The sequence below is a fragment of the Fundulus heteroclitus genome, chromosome 8 (assembly GCF_011125445.2).
Source record: "Fundulus heteroclitus isolate FHET01 chromosome 8, MU-UCD_Fhet_4.1, whole genome shotgun sequence".
Classification (NCBI taxonomy): Eukaryota; Metazoa; Chordata; class Actinopteri; order Cyprinodontiformes; family Fundulidae; genus Fundulus; species Fundulus heteroclitus.
Window position 1 is genome coordinate 20,610,744 of NC_046368.1, and position 18,546 is coordinate 20,629,289.

General features: G+C 41.4%; 1 protein-coding gene across 1 annotated transcript; it reads left to right on the top strand.

Moving 5' to 3' along the window:
- The first annotated feature begins 13 nt into the window (after positions 1–13).
- On the top strand, positions 14–18,546 carry dhx29 (DEAH (Asp-Glu-Ala-His) box polypeptide 29). The gene is made up of 28 exons (XM_012879761.3): positions 14–339; positions 682–755; positions 1,648–1,761; positions 1,842–1,971; positions 2,067–2,206; positions 2,291–2,437; positions 2,526–2,652; positions 3,106–3,264; positions 3,451–3,619; positions 3,773–3,893; positions 5,451–5,840; positions 6,463–6,729; positions 6,837–6,980; positions 7,058–7,234; positions 8,583–8,723; positions 8,804–8,948; positions 9,028–9,148; positions 9,237–9,321; positions 9,404–9,492; positions 11,111–11,239; positions 11,409–11,484; positions 11,561–11,785; positions 12,383–12,519; positions 13,982–14,072; positions 14,154–14,465; positions 14,541–14,672; positions 15,259–15,355; positions 18,001–18,546. The coding sequence occupies exons 1-28, from the start codon at positions 168–170 to the stop codon at positions 18,054–18,056; spliced, it is 4,167 nt and encodes a 1,388-aa protein (XP_012735215.2). The 5' UTR covers positions 14–167; the 3' UTR covers positions 18,057–18,546.

The window sequence follows — 18,546 nt, forward strand, 5'->3', positions numbered from 1 at the left end:
GCTGTTTCGACAGTTCCGCTACGGAAGCCGAGCGGTACAAAACGAATGAGGGACACATCTGTAACTCCGCCGTCTTCACTCTTTCCAAATCATCCAGCAACTCGCTAATGTATTTCAAGCGCGTTTTTACGTAAAAGGGGCCACGCTCAGTTACGGGTTGTTGACTTATGGGTGGAAAGAAGAAGAAATCATCCCCCCAGGCTGCTGCAGCGGCAGCGGCGGGGGCCAGCTCCGGTTCTACCCCTGCTGCAGTTGGTGGTACCGGTGCGGTGGAGGACCAGAAGAAGCCTACATCCAACAGCAAAGCGAGCAAACCAGCTAAAGAGACGAAATCCAAAGGTATCTAGCAACGCGGTAAAGTGAAGCAAGATGGTTCCTTTCACAGAACTGGGTGTTAAAAGTATCTGAATAAATATGTCTCTGCGTGTTGGTGACGTCAGGAACGAGTGCGAGGTTCATATCTAATAAACCTGTCGTCTGTTTTCCTTTAGCCATTATTTGCTTTCTATGTACGCATATATTTATGATTCTCACTGACAGAGCATACTAATGTGACATGCTATATTCTCTGGCTCATCAGATCTAACATTGCCTTTATAGTAACAAATGTCAGAGAATGTTATGACTGCACTAACATCTAGTAACATTTACTGGTTTGTTTTTGCTCTTCCCTCCCCTCAGCCCCAAAGACCTACAGTCTAGCAAACACAGCTCAGGTGGACACAGGTGGCGTCTCAGACAAGTCGATCCTTAAAGTAAGTGTAATATGTCTACAGCGCCTTTAAACAGTGTTTTGTATGCATCCAACCTATTTACGTTTTGCTATGGTACAGCCACAAACCTTACTGAGTTTTAGGCGATGGACTGAAGCAGAGTAGAACAATTGTTAAATGTGAAGGTACATCAAAGCGGTTTGCTTTAATTGACAAAACTCAGAAGATTTTGCGTGCAATTTTATTCAGCGGCCACGCACTCTAATATACCTAAATAGGACCTAGAGCAACCCTTTGCCACTGGAAGTCTCCTGATTTAATTTCAGTACTAGTGCCCATGTTCTGTGACGGCCTTGGAGGTTTGTTAGAGAGCGTTGGTAAATAAACCGCATCTGGAAGACCAAGAAACACAGCAGACAGGTCAGGGATCAGGTAGATCGGGCCTACCCTGAGCCGTCAGGACGGGCATAGAAAGGATTAATCAGAGAAGCAGCCGAGAGGCCTTTGTTAACTCTGGAGGAGCTGCAGAGATCCATGGCTCCACAAATCACGAATGGTAGAGTGACAAGAAAGCCATCTGTTTAAAGTTTATCACCATGATCCATAATTCAGTTCAGTCCATAAATGTGTTTTTACTCCAGGGTGGGGCTGAACACAAATGTAAACACTTTTCTGTTTTCGTTTGCTAAAGCTGCATCCTTTTCCTTCAGCACCGCACTTATGTACTGCCTTTTTTGTTGGACTTTCACATAAAATCCCTAAACAGTTCGTGTATTTTTCCAAAATGTGAAAATGGTCGAGGGCTATGAATACTTTTGCTAGAGACCGTAGATGCTATCCCTTTACAACATGGGAAGTCTGGAAATAGTTAAATGTTGCTTCTTCTTTTTTTCTTTTTTTCTTTTTTTTTTCTTTTTTTCTTTTTTTTACATAGGTTTATATCCAAGCTGAGCTGGAGAAGAAAATCATCAAGCTGATCAATGATTTCCGACAGGAGAATGGGGACAAAGGGGCCATATCTGGCCGACTTACTACCAAGAAGCTGTTGGTAAGAAGAAATACACCATTTTCATGCACGGCTTTTTTTGTTTTGTTTAAACGAACCGCTGTATTTGCATGTGCTTCAAGGACCTTTACACGGCTCTGGAAAAATTCAACTTTAAACGAGAACACATTGAGGAGGCGATGAAGAGCAGCGTCCTGCATGGGGGCGACCTCCACTCTGCTCTCGACTGGCTCTGCCTTAATCTTAAAGACGGTAACAGAGCGTCGACGTTCGTAAACGGTGTAACTTTAGTTGCTCATTATTTTTATCTACGCTGCCTTTGTGAATTCCTCGCCCCGCTTCGCCAGATGAGTTACCAGACGGGTTCAGCCAGCAGCTGCAGGAGGAGAGCCAGAAGAGCCGGCCTAAATACCAGCCTCCACCGCAGCAGCGGCCTGCTGAAGCGAACCCTAAAGCATCCAACAACACCCGCCGAGACGTCAACAGGGTTCGTGCCATTCAAGGTTTTTGTGCGCTTGCTGAATTGCTGTTTCGTGGCTCAGCCCGTGAGCTCGGTGGTGTTGTTTGCCAGGTTTCAGACAAGGACGAAGCCGCAACCGTGAAGGACTGGATCTTAAGGTACGCAGAGCAGAGCAGTGATGACGAAGAGGAGGAGGAGGAAGAAGAAGAAGGAGATAAGAGGAAACGCAACCCTGAACTGGATGAAAAATTCGATCCTGTAAGTTTGAATTTTTGGAAAACAATCTTTTAGATTGGCTTTGTGGAGGAGTTTTGCGGTCTTAAGTGTCGTTGTGCGTTGTTGGTAGAACGACAGGTATTTGCTCCTCACTGCTCAGCTGTATGACGCTAAAGAAATGGCCGCTGATGCCAAGTCCAAGGGAGACAAAATGGGCCAGCGGACTGCACAGGACAGGATTCGGGTCATACAGCAAGGTGGATATGTGACTTTTTTTTTTTTAATCACATTTATCGATTTATATTTATTATAGATGGATGATAAATAGGCATTAACATCGTTATCAGGCAATGTCAGTCATGTTTTAATACATTGCTGTGGGTCCCATAAGTAAAATTGGGGCCGATAATAATAACAACCAATGTTGATTTCTATCTTGTGGGCGTTATTGTATGTGTATGTATGTAAAATATGCATGGAAAATATCGGTAATTATTGGCTATCAACCATAACAGCAATGCTAATATCGGATATCAACATTGACTCAAATTTTCATATCAGTGTACTTTTTTTTTTAATTTTCACATAGTATTCATGCGAACCCAGCAGATAGCTTATTACCAAGTTATAATAATGAAAAAAGCGAACTGATATGACATTGTTTTGACGCATCAGCCGTTTTTTTTTCTCTCTCTCTCTCTCTTTTCTAGAAATGAAACAGCTGGAGTCTCATCCCATGTTCAACCCCGCCATAAAAGTGGTAGATGTCCCTCGGAAGGAAAAGAAGACCCTCCCTGCGGCTGACAATAAGGACGACCTCAGCTTTAAGCTGTTTGAACAAGCAGAGAAGGAACCTCCGGCAGAAAAAGGTCAGCCGTACAGTAATAACAACTTAAAAAATGACGTCACCTGTACCTGCACAGACGTCATTTCTTACATGTTTCGACCTTTACTTACATGTTTCGGGTTGAACATCAAGCTCGCAGTGACTGTTTGTTCTAATAGTCAAAAGCTCTCAGGGGGCGATGAAGTGATGTTAAGTTTTTCTTCGGCAGTCGTGAAAAAGAACGAGCCAAAAGACATCCGCAACTTTGACTACACGGCTCGCAGCTGGACGGGAAAGTCTCCCAAACAGTTTCTCATCGACTGGGTGCGAAAAAACCTGCCCAAGAGTCCGCCTCCGGCTTTCCACAAGGTCCCTGCTGGCAGATACTGGAGATGCAAGTAAGCAAAAGTGTGTTTGTGCGTTCCCATGACAAAGTGCCAAGAGGAGAAATGACCTCACAACCATGTCCAGTATTAAGTGGCAGATTAGTATGGATCGCTGAGATGTTATCGATGAGAATCTTACATATATGATGTTTCTGCATCCTTCAGGGTCAGAGTCCAAAGAGCGGAGGACGTTCTGGAAGTTTGTCCGACCATCCTGACTGAGGACAGCATGCAGGCTCAGCATCTGGCTGCAACTTTGGCGCTCTACAGACTGGTTAAAGGACAGGTATATTGGCTTTAATGGTCCAGAACGCAGCAGTTGCACCAATCTGATCTCCCAAGGTTTCCGCATAGTCTTGAAAAGTCTGAAATTTCATCCAACTGTTTTTTTTTTTTTTTATTAAGCTTGGGGAGAGTAGGGACAACAAATTATAGGATGAAAAAAAAAGTTTGTATTTTTTATGTCATTTGCTGTCTTGTTGTCTGTGTGAAGGCTCTTATAATCAGTCTGTTTTAGTTGGTTTTATTAATGTGAGCCCATGGTGCCCATCATCATTTGTCTCCCTCAAACATATCAGATCTTGAGTTTATTGTTTTAGAGACACTTTGCATCCATCCATCCATCAATCAATCAATCACTTTTTCTAGTTTATATTGTATGTTGAAAAGCTTGACCACTTTAAAAACCTTTGCAGTAAACTCTGATTGATTGATTTTTATTTCAGCCCACTATACATTTCTATACTATTGAAGTTGCAAAAAAAACCCTGCTTGGACAGCAATAAATATTACCATATAAATGGTATAATGATTAGATCTAAACTAGGGGTGGGTATTGCCAAAGAAGTCACGATTCGATTCAAATCCCGATTCACATGCCACGATCTGATTCTATCACGATGCATCATGACACTTGAATTATTGCGATGTATCACGATGCATTGTGATATTTTCACTGAACACTGTTAGAAAAAAATACAGCCATTACCAGTGACTGACTGGCTGTGTATGGATAGTGTCTTCAATTGATACATAACTGAAAGCAACTGAATTCATACATAGCTATTGAAACGACTTTTGGAGGTATTGCCATGAAAACAAATATTACTCTTGCTGGACACAAATATCACTATTACTGGAGTGGGCACACTGACAAAAAGTGCTTAGGATGTATAAAAGTTAAAATAACAAAATAAAGATAATCAGTGCCGTTTGTATGGCCAATGAAGTTGTATTCCACTTGTTTTTGGCTGATGTTTGCCAACCATTCATGCAATTTTATTCATTATTATTTTTTATTTAATAATCGATACTTGGCGTCAAGAATCGATGCAGTGGATCGCAAAAATTAGAATCGCGATGCATCGTCATGACGATTATTTTGCACTCCCCTAATCTAAACGTATTTCAGAGAGGACAAGACGTTCTAGTAAAGTCTTTAAAAAACTATTGAAAATGCAACTCAGGCGTTTCACTGCAAGCACATCAGCTTTTGGTTTTTCACTGAACTTAAATTGATTGAATGGAAGTACTTAACTTTTTCCAGTATTTAAATGGAATAGCTAATAAGGGGGGGGGGGGGTGTGATACCTGCAACAAACCTTAAGAAGAAGAATATTAATGCTGCAGATATAATTATTTTTTTTTTTACATATATCATCATTGTGGCATTTTCCAACACCCTGGAGCCCTGTTAATTTTGCAAGATCTTCTTGCAAAAATTAATAAATCTGAAAATCTGAGTCTGAGTTAAAATGCAGAATTTATTTAAAAAACAGGATGTTACTTATTTTTGCTCTGTCATAACTGTATCTTTGTTCCCCCGGTGAACCGTGTCCCACAGTCCGTCCACCAGCTCCTGCCTCCAACCTACAGAGACGTGTGGCTGGAGTGGCGAGACGGCGAGCAGCAGCAGCAGGAAGCGAGCCGCACCGCCGCCAACAAACCCCGAGACCAGTTCATATCCCGGCTTCTGACCAGACTGAAGCAGCAGCAGAGCCTGAGTCAAGCCCAGCAGGCGGCGAGTCACGACGGGGAGCGGCCCGGCGGGCCGGGAGAGGAGGAGCCGGAGGACTCCTGGGAGAATTTGGCGAATCTCAACATTGAGGAAAAAGGAGGCAACGTTGAAGACAAGAGTGAGAAAAGTAGGCAGAAGGAAGGAGCGGCAGCGCTTCAAGCAGCCAGAGAGCTCTTACTGAAGCTCAAAGAGTCGGCGCTCGCCCACAAGCTGCAGGTAAACGCGCTCTACGCCGTCCACGCTTTTATTTTCCCCGTGATAAAACGCCACGTCGTTTAACAACCGTTTTTTTTTTTTTTTTTTTTTTTTTCTCCCAGTGTCCTGTCTAGCAATGTGGCACTAGGAATTGATGTCTCAATGCCAGATAGAGCTCGACAGATTTTGCTTTTACAAGTGGAGCGAACAGCTTTCACCATAGTGCTCCGCTTGATTTATGCATGAAAATAGTTTTATTGTGATTCCTGCAGGGAGAATTTCAAATTATATGGACATTACAATGGGAGAGTAAAGGAAGAACAAGAAGTGAGAGAGAAAGAAAAAAAAAAGAGGAGATAAAAGGGAGAGAATGATAAAACCTTCTCCGTCTGCTCCGTCACCTGGAAAGAGAGATGCAAAAAGAACAGCACAACCAACAGACATAAAGCAACAGATACAATCGAATAACACCTAGATGCCATTGCTAAATCATATATATTATTATGTAAGCTGACATGTGTAATGTGATACCTGAAAAAAGAAAGTGAAAGAACATAAATAAATTATAAGATTACTGTATATAAGTGAACATTTAATACCTGGGACCCAGCACAACAACCGTTTTTTTTAACTACCTTTCTAGGCAGAGAGAGCGCAACTTCCAGTCTTTCAACACAGACGGCGCATCCTTGAGGCTCTGCAGCGCCACCGTGTGGTAGTGGTGGCTGGTGAGACGGGCAGCGGGAAGAGCACCCAGATCCCTCAGTTTCTGTTGGAGGAGCTGTTGACGGGGGGCAAAGCTGCTCGGCCTTGCAGCATCGCGGTGACTCAGCCTCGCCGCATATCAGCCATGAGCCTCGCCTGCAGGGTCAGCCAGGAGCTGGGCTGCGAGGACGGACCGGGCTCCAAGGTGATCTTTAGGCCCGCGGGGTTGCGCTGTTTGTTTATAATGTCCGTTTCGGGCGTGACGCACGCTCCCGCACGCTTTAAAGACCGTGTTTTTTGGGTTGAATTCAGACGTCGCTGTGCGGCTACCAGATCAGGATGGAGAACCTGTCCGGGGACTGGACCCGCCTCTTGTACTGCACGACCGGAGTTCTCCTCAGGAAGCTCCAGCACGACAGACACCTCAGCTCCCTCACCCATATCATCGTGGACGAGGTACCGGCGATCCTCGTTCCCGCCTTCAGGCCAAAGCGGCGTGCGCTTTCCTTTTCACCGCGCCCGTTCTCTCCTAGGTCCATGAGCGCAGCGTCCAGTCCGACTTTCTGCTGACCATCCTAAAAGATGTTGTGATGAAGAGGTCTGACCTGCATCTGATCCTCATGAGTGCCACGGTGGACTGTGACAAGTTTTCCAGCTACTTTAACCGCTGCCCAGTGATCAGCATCCCAGGCAGGACCTTCCCGGTTGAAGTAAGTTGTAGTTCAGGTTTGATGCGTGAAGAATCCGATGTAAAATTTTTGTGTTGTCTGTTATTTCTTTATATGTTACTTGAAAGGAGTCAGACTGCTAAATTGCTACTTTTTTTTAGCTGGTAATTTTGGACTCTTAGTTAATAAAGTACAGGAAGAGTTATTGTCCACACAAGTCCCCCCCCCCTTTTTTTTGTCACAATATAACCACAAACCTCGATACATTTTATTAGGACTGTACGTGATAACACAGAGTGCAGTTGGGAAGTGGAGGTCAACAAAGTCGTAGTTAAAAAGAATCTACAATAAAATTCAGAACAGTCTGCAACACATCTGTTTAGAGCCCCCTTACCGTGATATCCCTAAATAAAATCTGGTGCAGGCTTTTAGGCCTTGATATCCATGGAGGGTATTCTGCACAGTTTGCTGAAATCTGTCAAATTTAGAAATTACAATGGTGGTCCAAAAAAATACTACTGTGTAGAAGTATGTCTTGAACACTCTTATTCTAGATGTGAATCAAGTAAATATGTAATAGATTAGGGCTGGATGATGTATAAAAAAGCATATTGATAAAATAGAAATCATATTATTGATATTGATAGTTATCAACAAATTCAAAGCATAAATTTTAAGTGCAGCCCTGGCCATTTTATGCTGTTGCATAAAATTCTGACACTGAATTCAAACTCAAACCTTTATTCAACCAACTTTTTACCAAAACTGCAAGTATTAAAAAAAAATGAAAAAGAATGCGTGATCTCTGAACTCTTTGAAGGAGGCGGAGCTTGGGGGGCAAAGCTTTCCTGGGTCTGCGTTTGTGATTGGTTGGGAGGATGTAATGACTTTAATATTAACCTACACAATAGGCTAGAATGCATAAGGAAGAAAATCTGTTATTATATTGAACTTTTTATTGACCCCTTTTTTTCCCGATATAGGTCGATATATATTGTTATTGAATTATCGTCCAGCCCTATAATAGATGCATATTTTTTCTCTAGAGAATAATGTTGCATTGCTCCCTGTGGATCAGGGGTGTTTTGTCACATATTTGATGGATAACGGGCGAAGGAAACGGGAGACGGATGAATGGATCAAAATTAAAACAACAATATCCTACTATAAGAAAAAGGGTTACAGATACAAAAAAAAAAGATCCATTGCTGACCGATCAAATTCAGTAATCTTGTTAAAACATCCCCGGTTAGTCTTATTAAGGAAAATGTAAATTAATTCAAAGATGACAAATTGGCATTATTCAGCCAGATTCATCGAGATCATGATTTATTCTGGTTATTTTTAAAGAGCTTGAATATCCAGGAAAACAAGGTGCTGCTTTTCCCAGGTGTATCATTTGGAGGACATAGTGGAGCAAACCGGATACGTCCTGGAAAAGGATTCGGAGTACTGCCAGAAGATTTTAGAAGAAGAAGACGAGGTCTCCATCTCTATCACGCAGAAAGGAGGCAAGACTCTGCAGCACCAGGTAACCTTGGCTCTCCAGACTTTACCTGAGCCACCCTAAAGCGCCGGCTTAGTTTTAGACGACCTTGTGTTTTGTGTCAGGAGCTTATAGTGAGGGACCCCTCCTCCGGCTGGGATCTGGGTCCAGACCTCGACCATTTCAGCAGCAGGACCCGGCAGGTGCTTCAGTTCATGAACCCTAATAAGATCAACGTGGACTTGCTCGTAGACCTCCTGGACTACTTGGGTAAAATGTCTCCCTCGCATTATGAGCTCCTTTTTTTTTTGAGCTTGTTGTATGAAACTTCCTGCTGTCTTGCCGTCAGACAAATCCCCACAGTTTAGCGACGTGGATGGAGCTGTGCTGGTGTTTCTCCCGGGTCTGGCTCACATCCAACAGCTCTACGACGTGCTGTCGTCGGACAAGAGGTTCAGAGAGAAAAACAGGTGCTTTACCATAAACTGCATCGTGCTTTAAAATGCAAGGAAGCCCACCAAGCTGACCTGCTCCCTCTCTGTTGTAACCAAACTGCAGGTATAAGATCGTTGCCCTCCACTCAACGCTTTCGTCCAAGGACCAGGCTGCTGCCTTCACAGTGCCCCCTGCTGGAGTTAGAAAGGTAGCTTCAGTCACAACCTGGGACCGGTGATGCTTTGGTGAACTGGTTTCTTTGACCCCAGCTTTTTATTTATTTTTTTTAGATCGTGTTGTCGACCAACATTGCTGAGACGGGCGTCACGATTCCCGATGTTGTTTTTGTCATCGACACCGGGAAGACTAAAGAAAATAAGTAAGAGTTCATGGATGAATGATCCGCGCATTGTTCCTTTTTCACTTTTTATTTACAACTTTACTTTGTATATTTTACTTTATAGCTCTAGTGGTGTTTAACGTCCACGCTAGGTCTGATTCTCTGTTAAATAATTGCAGCTGATTTCCCATATCATGTCGTCCCAGTGATCAAAAACTGGCCTAGATTTGGGCTCAAGAAATGTCTCAGAGTTTTTAGCATGGATTAAAGGCGCAATATGAACGGACAGATTTTGTCTCTACTTGTTTTAAAACGACAGCGTCGCAGCGGATTTATGATGCATTAAAAGACAAAAAAAAAAACGCGAAACAGAGATTGCTGCAAAAATGATAAATCTCTCCAAATATTCTGTAATATGTTGACTATATTAATATGGTTCTCGCTAAAAGTAAGTATTTAACGGCCACATTTTAGGATAGTTGGATAATCTTCTGTCTCTAACATCCGTTTGATCAGGGCCGGCCGAACTTTTCGGCTCATGGGCCGAAACTGTCAAGTCAAGAGAACTCCGGGGGTTGGGGTTCTCAAAAAAAATAAAAAATATATAACTGAACCAATTATTGTGATGAAATATAATTGTATAGGATTTAGTATAAATACAAAATATAATTTTAATGAAACAAATTACACAGTTGTATTTAGCCATTTTAATAAATGAATTCCAATCAGATATTATTGCACCAAAGTCTGCATTTGAGTAAAAGTTGCTGGATAGATATAGTCCTATTTACTATGAAATTAAAGACAAATACTTTGTCAATATTCAATTGTTAGATTTGAACTCTGTAATAATTTTTAATAAGTTTCCCTATACACCAGCCTCCTGTGCTGGGCGGCCAAATCTTTCTTCAAATGCTGTTGGGGGGGGGGGGGGCAGTAATTCACCCCGCTGATTTCTCCCTGAAGGTCCTTTTTACCATAAACCCCAGTATAGAGTACGTACTGAGGGCTTTAGAGGGCAGTGTTTCCTTCCTCAATGGTGGTTCAGGTTTTTTGCCCAAGCTCTAGTGTCACGGCTTCGACGACGTCATAGTAGCCACCCACCGCTTCATTTCAAACTTTAAATCTAGGACGTCTTGGCTTGTTATGTCCAACTATGTGTTAGAAATCAACAGGTCACAATTTCGTAGTTTAATGTTTAACAACACATCCTCACAGTGCTGATTTTTTTTTTTTACTGACTGTAAGTAACACCTCCATCTTTTTGAGGAAACAGAAGCTCTTTAAAGATAGTTTCTATTTTAACAAAAGCTAAAAGTAGCTTTTTTTATAATCTTTTTTATTCCTTTCAAATACATCCGCTAATAAATGCAGATGTAACTGTTTGTCTGTCTTTCATAATAGTGAGGCTACTTCCAGAATTTTTTTCATTAATATTTAATTTTCCATTAATGGTGACGTATTTATTTTCTTGAGCTAAAGCCTTTCTGGTTTCCTTTTATTCTAAGATCTTTGGGAGAAAAATAAACTGTGATAAATTTAACCCGTCATCCATTTTCTCTACCCGGTTTGGCTTGCAGTGTCACGGGGGGGCTGGCAATGGGTCATTGGGTCGTGATAATCTGCTGTTCTGACTTGTTTATGTTGTCTTCTTTAGGTACCATGAGAGCAGCCAGATGAGTTCTTTGGTGGAAACATTCGTCTCCAAGGCCAGCGCCCTCCAGAGGCAGGGGAGGGCAGGACGTGTCCGCAGCGGCTTCTGCTTCAGACTTTACCCCAAATACAGGTTTGGAGCTTCTCCCTCGTCGGCTCATAGTTTGGAAGCAAACAGCAGTAAAACACTTTATATGCCCGTCGGCCATAAAAATGTCATTTTATGAACAACAAATATTTATAACTTAGCTGCTTTCTGTTTGTAAGACACGTTCTGACCTATTTAGCCTGTGTCTCACCAGGTTTGATGCCTTTATGGATTACTCCATCCCAGAAATTCTGCGGGTGCCACTAGAGGAGCTTTGTCTTCATATAATGGTAATCAAGCCGTTCGTTGTCACACGGACACAAAAAGTCACCCAAAGTCAAACAATGTTTTACCCTTCTCTGGTAGAAATGTCAGTACGGGTCCCCGGAGGAGTTCCTGAGCCGGGCCCTGGATCCTCCTCAGGCCCAGTCCGTCAGTAACGCTGTGAACCTGCTGAGGAAGATCGGCGCATGTCAACCCAACAACCACGTCCTCACGCCTCTGGGACACCATTTGGCAAACCTGCCGGTCAATGTAAAGATCGGCAAGATGCTCATTTATGGAGCCATCCTTGATTGCCTCGAGCCCATAGTAAGTAGTCCTGTGAAGTATTCAGAGCTCTGCAGAGCTTTACAAAAGCGTTCATAACCGTTGACCTTTTTCTCATTTTTACAACCACAAATTTTACTTATGTTTAAGTAGAGCCATTTTTGCTACTAGGATTAAAGTTTGCAGAATAGACTTAACTGACTAATCAGGTGTATGAGTGTAAATCAGGTTTGAATAACCAATGCATTCCACATTTTTTTATATTGTCTTTTTTTTTTTTGCTTTTTTAATAATAAACTAAACTGCAATATTTTGTTGAAACATATCAAGTAGTCAGATTTTTATGTTGATCCAATTAGCATTTTTTTTATATTCTCATTTACAAAACCATTTTTCTTTTTTCTCCCACCACAGTAATGCACTTCTTTGTGGTGGTCTATAAATTCATTAATCACAACAAAATACAATGAAGGCTGTGGTTGTAATGTTAAAAAAAGAAGAATAAAACAGAAAAAGTACAAGGGGATGAATACTATATTGGTTTTATTGTCTATTTCAATATTTCAAATTGGTTTTATCATCTATGTTTTATGCATCTATTATCATCTATTATCATCTATTGCAACATCTGTGTTTCAGGCAACCATCGCGGCAGCCATCACAGAGAAGTCTCCGTTTTCCACGCCGATGAACAGAAAGGAGGAAGCTAACCTGGCCAAAGCCGCTCTGGCAACTGCCAGCTCCGATCACCTGACCATATATAACGCATATATAGGGTATGGACCTGTTTTTAAGTTTTTAAACAAAAACAACATTTAATTCTTTAAAGTTTCAAACACCCCCTGAAAGCGTTGAAAGCAATTGATTAAGACAGCTTTATGACACTATAAGACAGGCTTACTCCATAGAAGGAATGCGTACCATTTTTTGTGCAGTACTGTGCTTATGGAGCAAAAAAAAAAAGAAATAATTGTGGTGGTTATTCTTTTTTTTTTCTTTCTTTTTTAGTAAAAGCTGTGAGGAAGTGATTGCGTGCTTCTCTGCTCTGGACTTTGTTCTTATTTCCATGAATTTTTGTCTTTTTGAGTTCAGCTGCAAGGTCTCTTGAGGTCTGGAAGTTTTGCATAAAAGTATAATAGGAAAGTTTTTTGTTTTTTTTGACAGTTCCTTACTTCGGATGTTGACTACTATCGAACACCCTGACTACATGACAAACTGTGCTTTGCACTTTGGTATTTTTAAACGTTTTTCAGGTTTATTACAAATAAGCCCGCAAGACAGATTTAGGGAAGAAAACGTACCTATAGAGCCATCACTCTCATAAGTCAAGAATAAACCAGAAAGTATCTCAAGGTGCAAGAAAGTCATAATCTGGTTCATGAGAGAGCGGCTCATATGCAGTCGTGAAAGTCAGGGAAATAATTAATTTAATAAAAAATTTACTGTCTGGATAAGAATGGGAAAAGAAAACTGGGTATTAAAAAATATCTGAACTTTGAGATTTGATCCCTTATTCCATTGTCCATAAGAAAAATCACTGACAGAAGAATAATGGGATTTCTATATTTATTATATATTTGCAAACAGAGTAAAGGCAGCACGGATCAAAAACTGCTTTAAAGAACTTTTTTTTTTTTTGTGGTTTCTTGAATTTTAGGATGAGAAAACACAACAAAGTAAATGTTTTGACCTCAAACGTCCACGGTGTTAAAGGAACCCTTCTGCAAATGTTCTATCAAGTCTTGCTTGATGCTTAATCTGCTCTGACGTACGTTATGCTTTTCTGAACCGCTGTGAGATGCCAAGAGATTTTACACAACTCCACAAAGATGGCACAGGTTGGGTGAAGCAGCTGTTATGCAGCGTCATCGACACTTTCACTGCCCAGTTGTCTTAACTTACATAAACCTAATTTATTTTTGTACTGATTCCCATTAACTTATTAACAACACCAATAGGAGTCATTGTTCAGATCTGCCGGGAAGTTATCTGTACATTTTCATGCATTTCATTGTTGGGTCTATTTTTACAGCATCCTAACCGGTTCTCTGTTAACGGTTAACTGTCATTCATGTCAGAAATGTATGTATTTATATTTTCTACCATGACAGTAGGTTAGCGTTTTCTGATTCTGATGGTGCATTGGACAAAACAGGCAAAGAAAAAGGCTAATAATCCTACAGGGAAACATAAAGAAGCAGCTTTTGGTGTTTAATAGAAATGCTTGTTTTCTTTCAGCTGGAAAACCTCACAAGCTGATGGGCAGAGAGCAGAGATGGCCTACTGTCGGAAACACTTCCTCAATCGGACGGCTCTCATCACAATAGAGGTAGCGTTAAGCTTTTCTGCTCACGTGTCTTCGCAAGCTTCCTCGCTCCCTTCTGTAACCTCCGTCCTGTCGTGCATCCAGGATGTGAAGCACGACCTGATGAGGATGATGGAGCAGGCAGGTTTCTGGTCCTCTCGCTCCTCCTCCTCCTCGTCTCGTCCGAAGCAGCAGCAGCAGCCAGCCTCACTGTCCAAGCAGCAGATCTGCGTGCTTAACGCGGCGCTGACGGCGGGGCTCTATGACAGCGTGGCCCGGCTGCTGTGCAACCCCCCCGTGGACGGGCTGGAGCGGGTGGCCTGCACGGTGGAGACGCCTCAGGGCAGAGCTCAGGTCCATCCTTCGTCTGTCAACCGTAACCTGCAGGTGCATGGCTGGCTGCTGTATCAGGAGAAGGTACCGATGACGTTCTCTTCCGTTTGCCCGACGTCTCCGTCTGCAGCCAGTGGGTTAATGAATGTCGCTCCTCAGGTCAAATACGCTAAGATCTACCTCCGAGACACCACCCTGATCTCGCCGTTCCCCATGCTGCTGTTCGGAGGCGACATCGACATTCAGCACAGAGAGAAGCTCATCACTTTAGACGGATGGATTCATTTCCAGGTTGTTGCTCACCTTGGGATTTGTTAATTCTTTTTTTTTTTTTTTTTTTCCCCAGTGTCCTGTCTAGCAATGTGGCAATAGGAATTGATGTCTTAATGCCACATAGAGCTTGACAGATTTTACCTTCACAAGTGGAGCAATCAGCTTTCGCCATAGTGCTCCGCTTGATTTATGCATGTAAATAGTTTTATTGTGATTCATGCGGGGAGAATTTTAAATTATGAGGACACTACAATGGGAAAGTAGGAGAGTAAAGGAAGAACAAGAAGAGATAAAAAAAGAAAGAAATAGAAGAGGTGAAAGAAAGAAGAGATAAAAGGGAAAGAATGATAAATTGGGATTGGTTAATTCTTATACATGTGTGCCTCATTTGAGGACATAATGCAGGTTCCTTGCAGAGTAATGTGTCACTCTTTCGATTAATAAAATCAAGAATTTAAAGAAAACACAGATTTTTATACATTCAGTAAACTATTGCTAAAGCAGTTTTTTTCAATGCTTTGCATGCTCAGAAAACACCTGTCTGCTCTGACCTAGTTCTGTTGCGTGATCCAAGAATTAAAAATGTTCTTGTTCCGCTTCAAAGGCTCCGGTACGGATTGGGGTGATCTTCAAACATCTGAGAAAAGTGATGGATTCTTTGCTTGAAAGGAAGTTGGAGAACCCGAGAACGAACCTGGAAGGTAAAGCTGAGATTAAACAAAATTATAGACGAATAGTTTCCATTCTGCCGCCCTGAACCTTGACCACCTATAAGTTGATCATCCTGGACCCTCAATCAGCACCTGGACCGTTTTCTGCCTGAGTTCAGATTGCGAAACTGGTTATGCAAAACATGTTCACCTCTTAATCAGAGAGCGTTCCTCCTCTTCTGCTACTGTTTGCAGGAGTGTTTCTGCTTTCGACAGAACGATATCAGTCATTTATTTCTGTACCTCTTTTTAGATCCACAATAATGGTGACAAAAGTACTTCGCAAAATCAATATATAACAACAGAAACACACAAGGAGAAAATAAAGAAAAGATAAAAAACAGGCTATAAACAAGGTAGCTGAAACAAAATAGAGCAAACAAGGTAGATAAAACCAGGAGTACCACCACAGTTTTAGTCCAAGTTCAGTTATAGATCGAGGAGTTGAAGTGCAACCACAGAAAAAGCTTAGTCAACCCAGCGTTTGTATTTTGTCCATGGAAAAGTGATTAAATGTTGACTATCTGACTTCAAGAACCTGGTGCGAATAGAAAAGCTTGATAACCATAAATTGGGGCGGGGGGGAGGCCCTCAAGAGCTTAAAAAATAAATAATTTAGTTTAGAATCTGTCCTAAAATAGATGGGAAGCAAAGGATGACTGGAGGACACCGACATAGAGAGCGTTGCAATAGTCGATTCTTGAACTGATAAAAGCGTGAACAGCCTTGTATAGGTCACAACGATTTAGAAAAGTCGCCATCTTAGTTAGAAGGGTAGATGATAACAGCCAGACCGAACTACAAAGGTGATTTGTTTGTCACATTTTAAATTCTTGTCAAATATTAGTCCCTATAGGTTTTTTTTGACACAGTCACTGAAGTTATTAGAATTTCAAGGTCAGTGGCAGCTTTGTTGCCAAATAAAATCCAATCAGTATTTTTGTTAGTTAATATAAAAATCTAAATGTCTGTAGAGAAGAAGAAGCCATTGAGGTGAACCACTTCAAAGCTGTGCCACAGACACCCAACATATGGGTGGACAATAATTAAATATCAATATATATTTCAATATAACAGTATTGAATTAAGGTGATATGACATTTACCACGTTTCAGTATACATTAAAGTCCAGGATTAGAGCATTTGTCACTGACCGACGTTCCTGGTTTTATGTGTTTTTATTTTTTAAAGCAAATATTTCTAAAATGTTATATTGAAGGAGTTTTATAAACATGGCAAAAAAATGTCATAAGTTTGTACACAGGCATCTGTGGGCATTCTTGGCAGTCTTTCTGAGGCTTTTATTTTGTTTATATCGATAGGGCAATTATATTGTATCAAGCGAAATTAAGAAATATATCGTGACATAAGTTTTGACCATGTGGTCCAGCCCTATATCAGCATCTTGTAGGCGAGAGAGGAGGACAGAGTGGTCCAGAGTATCAAAGGCTGCTGAGTCCAGAAGCACCAGAGCTACAGGGTAATTAAAGTCAACAGAGAGAAAAATGTCATTATGAACTTTTGATACAGCACATTTGAAGGATCAAGATCTATTTTTTTCATAAAGGGATGGACTGAAAGGGATGACATGTTTGGAGTCCAAGTTCCCAAACTGTGTTAATAAAAGAGAGGAGATGAGGACCAACCATGTTAAAAAGCTCTTTCGTCTTTGTTTTGTGAAAGGAAGAGCAAAGGGGCGATTTAAAGGTTTCATAGACGTGTGTTGAAACTGCTCAAATTAAACAGAACCGGCAAAGCCAACAGAAAGCTCTAATTTGGCATTAGCACATGTAGGCTACCTGTAGCCCGTTTAACGGATGCTACTTTTTCAGTGAAGGAGAGTAATTTCTCCCAAGTGGAGACTTAAAGGCTCTGCATCGATTAGAACAGAGATGGGTGGATTTAAAACCGAGTTAATTGTATTAAATAACACTAAAGACACCAGTGGTTGCTTTTAGTGATTTATATTTGACCAAAAAATGGGATTTAGCCTCTTCAACAGATCTCTGGTACAGAGCAATAATATTCCTTAACGAAACCAAAGACTCATACAATCTGTCTTCATTCTAACACCCTTCAGCTTTTCAGCGTTGCCACCTGAGTTCACGTGTGGTTCTGAGCAAATCAGCTCTGGGTTTGTAACATTTGAATTTTAACAGTCCAGGATCTCATGGAAAGGAGGAAAGAAAGTCATTGATGTTTCCAGACCTATTGGGAAGTAAAACTGTGAGTCCATGAAAGCAGACAACTGGCAGCTAGTGGCCTCCTGGCTGGATAGGGAGCTGCAAACTGAATGAGAATGGGGGGAAATGATCTGAATGATCAGAAATGTCTCAGTGTGAAATGGAGAATCCATGGGATATAAAAAGGTCCAGAGTATGCCCCAGGGAACGCGGGCTCAACAACACTGAGAGGTTCACTACAACGACTGTATGTCGCATATATTCTCTGCATGATTTTGTAAATTGATTTAAAAAAAAAAGGTAAACCTTCGTAATGACTTTTTAAGACCAGTTGTGGACTTTTCAGTATGATGCACCTGCCTCCTGCTAGAATTTAAATTTAAACAGCAGACCGGCAAATAAAACCTTGTTTGCTTTTCTAAATCCGCTGCATTCCTTTCTTCTCGGCCGTAGGCGACACAACCATCCAGCTGATCCTGGATCTGATCAAATCTGAGCACGCTGTGTAACACCGGAGGCCTTTAGAAGAACCGGCACGGCTGTCCTGGCTGCCATCACGCCTCTGCCTCTAGGTTCCCTGAAACGTGTTCAAAGCCCAGGAGTAGCACCTACAGACACATTTCACTCACATTGAGGAGGACTGTACATGAAACGCATAAAAAGACAGAAATTTGAGCTGTAACGTTACCCCATTTGTGGCTAAAAGTATGTTGATTTGTTGTTTTGGTTGAGATATTTATTGTATCGTGACTGACCAACAAAATAAAAACTACCATCAACTGCAAAAAAAAAAAAAATTAAATAAAGAAAGAAATTTTTTGTGAGTTTTAGACCCTTGGTAGAAACACTTAATGTTTTGGGGAATTTTTGTTAAAACAGACTAAGGAATAAGTCTTTCTTTACCCTTTTTCTTTCAGAGATTTCAGATCTTGTCCTAAAAACGTGTTTAAAGCCTGACATGTTGAATCTTTCTTATTAAAACCTCTGATTTGTATATAA

What these genes read in the sequence shown, in the direction of transcription:
- dhx29 (XM_012879761.3), top strand. Translation starts at nt 168, where the DNA reads ATGGGTGGAAAGAAGAAGAAATCATCCCCCCAGGCTGCTGCAGCGGCA. An exon ending in TTGATTGCCTCGAGCCCATA is followed by an intron (nt 11,786 to 12,382) that starts GTAAGTAGTCCT and finishes TCTGTGTTTCAG; the next exon opens with GCAACCATCGCGGCAGCCAT. An exon ending in ATATATAACGCATATATAGG is followed by an intron (nt 12,520 to 13,981) that starts GTATGGACCTGT and finishes GTTTTCTTTCAG; the next exon opens with CTGGAAAACCTCACAAGCTG.